The sequence below is a fragment of the Chrysochloris asiatica genome, unplaced genomic scaffold (genome assembly GCF_000296735.1).
Source record: "Chrysochloris asiatica unplaced genomic scaffold, ChrAsi1.0 scaffold00123, whole genome shotgun sequence".
Lineage (NCBI taxonomy): Eukaryota > Metazoa > Chordata > Mammalia > Afrosoricida > Chrysochloridae > Chrysochloris > Chrysochloris asiatica.
Genome location: NW_006408641.1, coordinates 8,083,824 through 8,094,686, shown reverse-complemented (window position 1 = coordinate 8,094,686; position 10,863 = coordinate 8,083,824). Strand labels below are relative to the sequence as shown.

The 10,863-nt window shown below is 39.0% G+C and overlaps 1 protein-coding gene across 1 annotated transcript in view; it reads right to left on the bottom strand.

Annotated features, from left to right (window-relative positions):
- The window catches only part of PTPN4 (protein tyrosine phosphatase, non-receptor type 4 (megakaryocyte)), a 222,426-nt gene that overhangs the window by 7,403 nt on the left and 204,160 nt on the right, over positions 1-10,863 (bottom strand). Inside the window, exons 23-24 of the mRNA XM_006868745.1 lie at positions 8,083-8,211; positions 4,489-4,637 (exon numbers count right to left, since the gene is read on the bottom strand). Coding sequence (XP_006868807.1) covers positions 4,489-4,637; positions 8,083-8,211 — 278 coding nt within the window. The remainder of the gene's footprint in view (positions 1-4,488; positions 4,638-8,082; positions 8,212-10,863) is intronic.

The following is a 10,863-nucleotide window of genomic DNA, read 5'->3' as shown; positions in this document are numbered from 1 at the left end:
TCATGCTGGGTAAGGTGGAGGGTCAGAGAAAAAGAGGAAGACCCCTAACGAGATGGATTGGCCAGGTGGCATCACTGATGGACTCAAGTGTGGCAGCGGCAGTGAGGTTGGCCCAGGATTGGACATTGTTTCGTTCTGCTGTGCATGGGGTCGCTATGAGTCGGTTCTGACTCGGTGGCACCTGACAACAACAACAACAAACATATTTCTGGTATTCTCTACTTTCAGTCAACATCCATTTGATATCAACAATGACAACCCCAATCCACATTATCTTCTGAATCCAGCTTAAATATCTGAACACTTCCTGTCTAGGTATTGCGGCAACTGATTTTGAATTGTAGTTACGTACAGTTGAGTCGATTCTGACATATAGAAACCTTGTGTAGGGTTCCAAAGAGCAGGTGGGGGGTTTGAACTGTCAACCTTGCAGTTCAAACCAATATTGCATTATAGTGATTATCCTGTAAGGCCACATCAGCAAAACTTAACTTGGGTGTGATATTAATAATATTGTTTGATAATGTCTGTATTCTGTTGGATTACCTCTTTTTTTTTTTAGAATATGGCACAAATATGGATCATGTTCAGTCAATTGTCCAAATTTTCTGGTTAGATAAGTGAGCATTTTCATATTTCTTATTATACATGAGTGAGCATTTGCATCTCTGTATCCAGTTGTTGAAATATTTAAATGGGCATTCTGCCAATTCTTGGGACCTCATTTATTGCCAAGCTCTTCAGTGTTACTTGGACTTCTACAATTATCATTGGTGCTTGCTCATTTGCTATCTTCTGAAATGGCTGAATGTTGATCAGTTCCTTTTGCATACTGACTCTGCGTATTCCTTCTATCTTCTTTTGATGGTTTCCTGCATCACTGAATATTTTTGCCCATAAAAATCCTTCAATATTTCAACTTGAAGCTTGAATATTTCCTTCATTTCTTTCACCTGAGAAATGCTGAACATGTTCTTCCTTTTTGGTTTTCTAACTAGTTCTTTGCATATTTCATTATAACAGCTGACTTTGTTTTCTTGAATCTTCAGGTCTTTTTTACTTCATCATTTCTTACTTTTGCTTTAGCCATTCTATGTTCAAGAGCACGTTCCAGAGTCTCTTCTAACATCCATTTTTGTCTTTTCTTTCCTGTTCGTTTGCTTTCTTCACATATGAGGTCCTTGATAACGATATCATTCCACAATTTGTCTGGTCTTTGGTCATTAATGTTCCGTGTGTCAAACCTATTGTTGCGGTGGTCTCTGCTGTGCAGTGAATTATTTCAAATGTTTTTTTTCTGATGGGTATGGGTAAGAGAAGTTGAGAGAAGATGCTGATAAGATGATATGAATAACAAACTGTTAATGGGGCTAACTGTGACTGTAAAAACTTGGAACTCTAACGTGGGTATAAAAGGAGGCATCTCAGAAGCAGGAAGTAGGGAATCTTAATACCATGAAAAAGAAGGAACCTGGAATGGAGCACATCCTTGGACCTCAAGATCCCTACACAATGAGCCTCCTCCACCCAGGGATAGAAAGCTGTAACACTGGAGGAATGGCAGAGGAGTAGCAGTAGCAGAACCAAGAGTCAGAGCACCCATCAGAGTGGTGGAGTTCCCAGCCCTTGGAATAAGTAAAGCTGAGTGCCTTTGAGCAGAAGGCTCGTTTGCAGATTAGGGTGCTTCCAGAAAGTTTTGGGGAGCTAGGTTTGCTGACCCACAGAGCTAGGGATCATTGCCTTTGGGTGGAGGTTTACAGTGGAGCACAGTGTCCTCTGGTATCAGCAGCCCTAAAAGAGTTTTGTTACATTGTTGGCGCATGGTAGAGGTCAAGGGTCAGAAAGAAGCCTGCCTGCAGGCACAGCTGAAGAGAGACGATCTTGACTGTGAGAATTGTGCCCTGAATTATGCCCTGTTAACTTCTCTGATGTGGTGCTATAGGATCAACACTGGACCACAAGGTCGGCAGTTCATACCTACTAGCTGTCCCTCGGAAACCCTGTAGAGTTCGCTGAATCAGAATTGACTTGACAGCACTTAACAATAACAACTTCCCTAAAAACGTCCTGATATGGTGCTGTAGGATAAGCACTGGACTGCAAGGTCAGTTTGAATTGCAAGGTTGATGGTTCAAACGTACCAGCCTTTCTTTTCTGAGAAAAAAAAGGTTGCTATGAGTCAGAACTGACTCAACAGCACATAGCAACATCATCTCTTTCTACAGACGTGGTTGATTTGACTCCTGTGTATTCTATCCACGTGTGTGGTTGATGTTTATGTTGTTAGAAAAAAAGTATTTAAAATGAATTGTGGTGGTCTTGTAAAATTCTATCATGACATTATGGGCAATGTTCTATTACCAAGGCCATATTTTCCAACGGCTGATCATTCTGGTTTGATTTCAACTTTTGTATTCTTGACTGCACGTTTAATCAATTTCAGACTACAGAAATTGGTAAAAATCAAAATTTCTTCATCTTTGGCTTTAGTGATTAGTGCATAAATTTGAATAATAGTCATATTAACTGGGCTTCCTTGTAAATGTATGGATATTTTCCTATCACTGACAGTGTTGGACTTCAGGATGTTTGACAATGAATACGATGGCATTATTCTTCAATTTGCCATTTCTAGCATATGGTTATCCTATTCAAAAGTCCATTTCAGCCAATATATAGGATTTTGATTTTTATGCATTCCATTTCATTTTTCATGCCTTCCAATTTTCCTAGATTCATAATTTGTACACTCCATGTTCTGGTTATTAATTGATATTTGCAGCTGTTTATTCTCTTTTTAAGTTATGTCACATCAACAAATGAACGTTCTGAAAGGTTTACTCCAGCCATTCCAATAAGGTTGCTCTAAGTTGAGGAGGAGCCCTGGCATGGCGCTGTGGGCTAATGCATCAGACTGCTAAGTCGTTTGAACTGCAAGGTCGGTGGTTCAAGCTTACCACCTGCTCCTTGGAAACCCTATACAGGGTCGCTATGTGTCGGAATCGATTTGACAGCACTTAACAACAATAACAACAAGTTGAGGAGGCAACTCTTCACCAATTTGAATGTCTATTACCCTGAGGGGCTCATTTTCCTGTGCTAAGATTTTCAATGGCCAGTTTTTTCAGACGTAGACTGCCACATGCTTCCTCTTAATGTGGAATCTCCGCTGAAACTTATCGACCATAAATGACTCAATAAGATTTGGAATCCCAGTGGCATAGTTATAGAAACAGGCAAGCTACAAGTACAACAAAAACTGACAAGTGGTACAATCTGAACTTAATATAGTTAAAATGTGTCCTCCCAACGTTAATTATGAAAATACTACTTTAAAAAGTAATAATTAGTTTTAAATGTCTGAACAGAGTATACTTATTGAAGCAAAACCCTCTTTAAAATGCAAAATAACTGAATATTAATAAATTATTAACAAATGCACAGAAGTCAACAATATTTTACACTCTCATATAAACAGTTTCTTAACTGAAGTTTAATTTTAATTAAACTCATCACTGAGGCAGTCAAGAGCAAATCATTGAAATATTCCCTGTGAATTGGATATAGGAGATGTATGATACAAAGTGGTCAATGTTTCACTATTCCTTTCATTTTGCCCCTCAAATGTTTGGCCTATAATACATTTTGAAAGCTTAAGAATATAGTATCTCAATAAAGCCTCTAAATCACTTTATAACAAAGGTGATCAAAATAAAGAGGCCTTGGGAACAACTTTTCTCCTAATCTCTGGGTCAGTGGTAGAGAAGGCTACCGTCATTACATTTGGCCCATTGTGGACAGAAGGGGTCTGAGTCTAAAAAAAGGGCCAGTAGCCTGTCAAGTGTTCCCCAGGAGGTCCTGGAAGTGGCATATCCTGTGAAGTCAATTCCAAGGTAGGTGGGAGTCCCTACTGAATATCCTAAAATGTGTCACAGCCAGGAAGTAGTATCTTGCTGGGAGGGAGGGAATCTAAACCTTAGGGTGAAACCTAATGCCTACAATATTATTATTGCTGTTAAGTGCTGTTGAGTCAGTTATGACTCATAGCAACCCTATATAGGGTTTCCGAGGCACAGCTGCTGAGTTTGAAGTGCTAACCTTGCAGGGTTCAGACTGACCTTGCGGCCCAATTCATTATCCTGCAGTGCCATACCAGGATACTATATACCATCAAATCTATGAGTCCATCAATTTTAAGAACATTTCAATTTCAGAGATGTCAAAATATTAAAGATAAAAGTAAAATAACTCTGAAGAGTGTAATGGTATTATTTTTATCTGTTATGATAAAGTTTCTGCCAGTATGTGTTGGCACATACTCTTTACCTTCTACTTTCAGAATTTGCCTTTGATTGATCTCTATAACAGTGCTAATCACAACAAAAAATACAAAATAAAATACTGTTTTGAAAATGACTTTTATCTATAGATAAGTCTTCATTTATAAAATGAATAGCTACTCATTCATAAAGACAGAAAGTAGAATACCTGCAATGAACAACCATGGGCTCTTCCTTGCCAGCTCTCTCATTCCGTACATGGTGAACGAAAGTCAGGAAGTCACTTGGATCATCAGGGACTCCGTGGTCAGGCCAGGCTGTGTACTGGATCTGAGTGAGCTGACGAGACTCATTTTTCTACAGGTAAATAAAGATTATGCACTCTCACTTAAGAGAAGCAAAAATCGTTTCTTCTCTTCCCTTCAAAGCAGTAATGTATAAACTCAACCGCAAAATTTCAACAAAACAGACTAATCATTTTATAGGAAAAAATGATCTCTCTGTAAGTCTTTATTACTTGAGTCAATATTTTCCATAACTCAGTTTTCATATTTGTAGTTAATACAAATAACAATCAAGTAAATGGGCAAAAATAAAGTAAGACACAGAGAGAAACTTACAAAACTAGAATATTATTGTTAAGTGTTATTGAGTTGGTTCAGATTCATAGCGACCCTATCTAGGGTTTCAGATGCTTTAAATCTTCCTGGGAGTAGAAAGCCTCATCTTTCTCCTGCAGAATGGCTGATGGGCTTGAACTGCAGATCATGTCGTTTGTAGTACAGTGATTATCGTGTGGAGTCACTGTGAGAACATTATTAGAGGTGGAAAAATGGTAAAGAAAAAATTTTCTGAATAAAGTTGAGAGTCCTGGTGTGGTGCTGTAGGATAAGCACTGGACTGCTAATTGCATGGCTGGCCATTCAAGTCCACCAGCTGCTCTTCAGATACGGTCACTATGAGTTGGAACCAACTCCTTCACACATAACAACAACAGTCCTGACAAAATACAAGTGAAATCTGTGAAATTGGAAAAATAAAACCTCAGAAAGTAAATAAATGTTAATTAAAATCTGGAGACCATAAAACACAAAGTCCAATCAGGGTTTCTTTTTCCTTTTATTTCTGTGCCAGTGATTGGTATAATAAGACATATCTAGTTTCAAAACTTCTCTCTGCTAGATGTGGCACTTATTAATAAGCCAGAGTGTCCCTTTCCTCAACAAACAAATAAAATGACATCTACAGGTGAAAGGCACAGCCTTGTGACGACCCTATCAAGTAGATGGCATCAAATGCTCAAACACAAGTCACTCAGCACTATGAAATCTAGTTACAGTCATTCACAGGAAAGGGAGATCTAAGAAAACACCATGAAAGTAAAAGGTTATTGAGAATATGCTGAAGGTACATTACACACACAGCCTTATTTTTCATACCAATTTGGGGATATTAGTTGATCTTACTGGCTTGCCACTGTTGTTATAGTAGACCACAAGTTGTACAGGAGACATCCTAAATACTAAATTCATCTGATGAAATTTCTAGCCCATAAGATTTCAAAAGTTAATTTCATTTTCTGTTTCCCATAATTTTAGCTTTTGTCAAAACTATATTCTCTCTTTTTTTTTTTATCAGCACAACTTCTAGTTCCTTACTCTTTTTAGTCAATTAGGTAAATCTTGCTGGGCTCCTTTAGTAATACTACTGGGGAGTGGTTGGTGATGATGGTGGAGCTCCCATTTCCAAAAGCTCTAGTGGTGCAGTGATTTAAGTGCTCAGCTGTTAACTGAAAAATTGATGGTTTGAACCCATCAGACTCTCCACAGGAGAAAGATGTGGCAGTCTGCTTCTGTGAAGATTTACAGTTCTGAAAACTTTATGGGGCAATTCTACTCTGTCTTAGAGGGTAGCTATGAGTTGGAATTCACTCAAAAGTGGTGAGTTTGGTTTTGGAGTTTTTAAACCATTTATGAAGAGGAGCCGTGGTAGCACAATAATGAAACCACTTGTCACCTGACCCACCAGCCATTGTGTAGGAGAAAGATGTGGCAGTCTACTTCTGTAAAGATTTACAGCCTTGAAAATGCAATGAAACAGTCCTACTTTGCCCTTGATGGCAGTGGGTTTTGGAGCTTCTGGAACAACTGATGGCATAGGCCTGGGCCTTCAAGGGTTGTACTTCTCTAGCAGGTACTTTCTTCTTTTTCTGTTCTTATTAGGAGCTGTCACGTCAATTCTAACTTATAGTGACCCAATGTGACAGAGTCCTGGTGTTGCCTTGCAGGTTAATGTACAGGACTGCAAGGTCAGCAGTGTCGCTAAGAGTCAGAACCTACTCAAGGGCACTTACCAACAACGTTACAGAATATAACTGCCCCATAGTGTTTCCTAGCCTGTCATGTTTCCAGAAGGAGATTGCTAAATCTTTGCCCCCAAAGAGCTGCTGGGTGGGTTCAAACCAACCTCTGGTTAGACATCTAACACTTAACCACTGTGCCTCAGGGCTGCTGCTTTGTCTAGCTACCTTCAAAATCAGTGGCTGGTAGGGCACTGTCTAGCTGCTTCCAGTGCAAGTGGGAAACGCTGTCTTTAGTAAGCTGACAGGATAATGAAAAATAAACAAACCATCATGCTGCCTTCCACATATATCTTCTAACTGGACTACTGCGCCTTTATCTATACATCAGTTCCCATTTGTCACAGATGTGGAAGCCATGGGAAGCATGAGCCAGGTGACAATAAAAAGAGCAAGTAATTAGAAAGCTATTGCCTTTCAGTCTTCTGTCAAAGTGTCCTGCCTACATCCTCCACTTCCTCAGTATTAAGGAGACTGAAATTTCTCGCCTCTAATCTTTCCAAGGGATTTCTTGTATGGCGCTGCAGAATCAGTACTGGACTGTGAAACACAAGGCTGGACAATTCAAACCCACCAGCTGCTCCTTGGAAACCGTATACAGGGTTGCTATGAGTTGGAACCAACTTGATGGTTCTTAACAACAACAATCTTACCCAAAAGAAAAGTAATTTAATAACTTACAACTACTCTTTCCCAAAATGTTTACGTACCTATCCACTGCTGTTGAGTCATTTCTGCAGTATCATGGTAACCCTATAGGACAGAGTAGAGTAGGGTTTCCAAGACTGTAATCTTTATGGAAGCATACTGTCACATCTTTCTCCCACAGAGCTGGTGGGTTTCAACCACTGACCTTTGGGTTAACAGCCAAGCACTTTAATCCCAGAAGTAGCAGGGTTTAAAGGCTCTATGGGCCTCCCGGGTTGGTGAACTGCACAGATGTATGTGGATGAGCACAATCCTTTTTCGGACATGGAAGCTCTACCTTGGGAGCCCTCCAAGACTTTCCCTATGTGTTTCTTCATTTGTATTCTTCTTGCTATAGTAACTGTTAAGTATAGCGCTTTTTGTGAGTTGTTCTAGTGAATTAAAAGACCCAAAGAAGCAGTAAGAGCCAACAAGTTTGAAATGAGGGTGGAAGCTAAAATCTTGGTAAGACTTTGTACTCTGGAGGGCTGTGGCCCTTTTTCACTATTAGATGTGGTGGGGTAAAGGTCAGAGAAAGAAGTACTGCATTATGCAGCTGGTGTCAGAATTAAAAACAAGTATAATAGTCAGTGACTGATAAAAACAAATTCCAAAGTATACCAAAGAAACAATGGTTCAGTTTTTTTTTTTTTTTCTGTACTATTTATTTGTAACCAGTACTCACTAAAAACATTTCAGATTTCAAGCTTTTACTTTGAACTTATTTCTAATGAATGAATATCCTTGCTTTCTTACCTCCTGGTTAAACAGTGTCATCTTCCTGAAGATATAGGCAGTGTTTCCTTCTTCTGAGTGGCAGGTGACTAGGTAGCACCCATAGGATGAACTTCCTGTGGGTTCTGGCCAATACTGGTGACATTTAACCTGGCATCAATAGGTTAAAAGAAAACAAACATACATATATGAAAGTAAGACAAAAAGTATTGCTATAAAATTACAGTTGTGGTTAAGTGCTGTCTAGTCAGTTTCAACTCATAGTGATCCTGTAGAGGGTTTCTGAGGAATGGTTGGTGGGTTTGAACCACCATCTTGTGGTGCAAATAGACCTTGCAGTCTACAGCACCACACTAGGATCCATTAAAAGTCATAAGATTTTTATTAAACAAAAATATCAAAATATGCAGCTACTGTTTCTCAACATAACCTCCTAGTATAGGTCCAAACACTATGGAAGGCAGTATTCCCCTCTCTCTAACACTTTCCTGAAGAATTCTGCACTCATTGATTTAGACTATGTCAAAATGGCAATTTGGGCATCCTTGAGGGGCTCAAATTATGTCCCTTTTAATCGTTCTTTGGGTTTGGGGAATAAAAAGAAGTCTGAAGGGGTAAGATCAGGGTCGATGTGGTAAGGTATCCCAATTAAACTCTTGAACAGTCCTTGCTACCCTTGAAGAACGAGCAGGCTAATTGTAGTGATGGGAAAAATCTCCTTGGTGCAACTTTCCTGACCTTTTTCTTATTGTTGTAGCTTTCAATTTTCTTAAAACTTTCTTCCTAATAAGCCCTTGTGATCATCCTATCCCTTTGAGAAAATTTATCAAGATTGTTGCTGAGGGCTGTCAAGTTGGTCCCAATTCACACTGACACTATATAGGCTTTTTGAGAAGTGGCGGCTGGGTTTGAATCGCCAATCTGAGTTAGCCATCCAGTACTTACGCTGCACTGCTATACTGGGGATCCTATCAAGACTACCCACCCATTACTGTTGTTAAATGCCGTCAATTTGGTTCTGACCCATAGCGACCCTGGGTAGGATTTCCAAGGAGCAGCTGGTAAGCTTGAATCGATGACTTTTTGGGTTAAACCGACTTTGCAGTCCAGGCATTAACCCACAGAGGCACACCAAGACTCCCAGACTACCCCTATGGAGCAGAGGACCATCAAGAGGGAAAGACATGAGAAGAGCGAGGGATCCTAACCAGAAAAGGGGCAACAATAGGAATGGTGGCAGAGACAAGGCACAGAGACTGAGAATGGCAGTGTACCTGTGGGCAGGAGGCTGGTCTGCAAAATGGGCCCTTTGAACATTTAAAATGAATATGTATTTTCAATGTGGTATGTGAAGGTGAGAAAAAAAAAAAAAAAAAGGTAACAGAGGTAAATACTGTTAGCTGATGGTGTGTGGAGGGGATTGTAATCATGCAATGATTAATGAATGCAAAACTGATGAACTGCCCTGTAAACCTTTGCTTGCTCAATTTACAATAAAAACTACACACACACACACAAAAACAACCCCTATGTAATCCCAAAAAAGTTGCCATTCCCTTGGAAGCTACTGTTCTGAATCGACCTTTTTTTGGAAGGTATGCTTATGAAACTAAGACAAGTATTTTCCTCAGAGAGCTTGTCTGTGGCTATGCACCAATCACAGAGACATGTTTAAACATTCTTTGTTTGGAATAAACCTGTGCATGTAAGAACTTGAACCCCAGTAGCAATACTTTTTGATTTATAGTATATGGATTCATGCTCACTAATTTATAAAACTTCTTATTGTGAAGTTTCACAGAGAAAATCACCAGCTTTACATTCAACAAAACACTTTTTGTTTCATTTCAATGATTACAATTCCCTCCATGTAATAAATTATTCTGCTTCCTTCCTGTAGTTCCTATTTCCATTTCACCCTCCTCCCCATCCCTGTTCAACTTTGCCCTTAGGTAAATGATGCCCATTTACTAATTTTTAAATGTTTTAATTTTTAAGAACTTTCAGATTTAAAGTTGCAGGAATAATATAAATTAATCACCATATACCTTTCACTTTGTTGTTGTTACTAAGTATCATAAGTCGTTTCTGACCCATAGTGACCCTATATGCGGTTTCCTAGGAGCGACAACTGGTAAGCTTGGACCGACAAATTTGCAATTCACACTGACTTTGCAGTCCAGCACATTACCCCACAGCACCACACCAGGACTCCTAGATTTGCCAACTATTAACAATTTTTTCTTTGTTACCTTTTTACCTTTGTAATAATAAGCAATCTGTTTGGATATATTCTGAAATTATACAAATATCCTGTTTCTGCTCAATGTTCTACCATTCATGCTGAAGTCTTGCCTGAACCAATTACTATGACGGCTGAAACATGATGCACTATTTTAGATAATCCTAGATTTAATTTAACAACAAAGTAAAGAATTAACAACTAAAATACTATTTTGTTTCATAATTAACATTTGTAACAGTATTACTGAGATATAATTGGCATACCATACAATTCACTGATTGAGGTATACAATAAAGTCCACCCATAATTTTCCTAGCAGTTTTATTTATAATAGCCAAACACTAGAAACAACCCAAATGAAGAATGGATAGATAAAATACAACTACACATCACTTTTCAATTATCTTGTTGTCTGATATTTGGAATTTATGAAATCAGTTAAAAAATCTATTATGTAGACTTCTGTGAACCCAGTGAAGACCTGGTTGGCCAGCAGTGTGGCAAGACCTGGGGACTCTTGGGCCCAGAGTCAGTGACATAGCCACAGAGGACTAGAG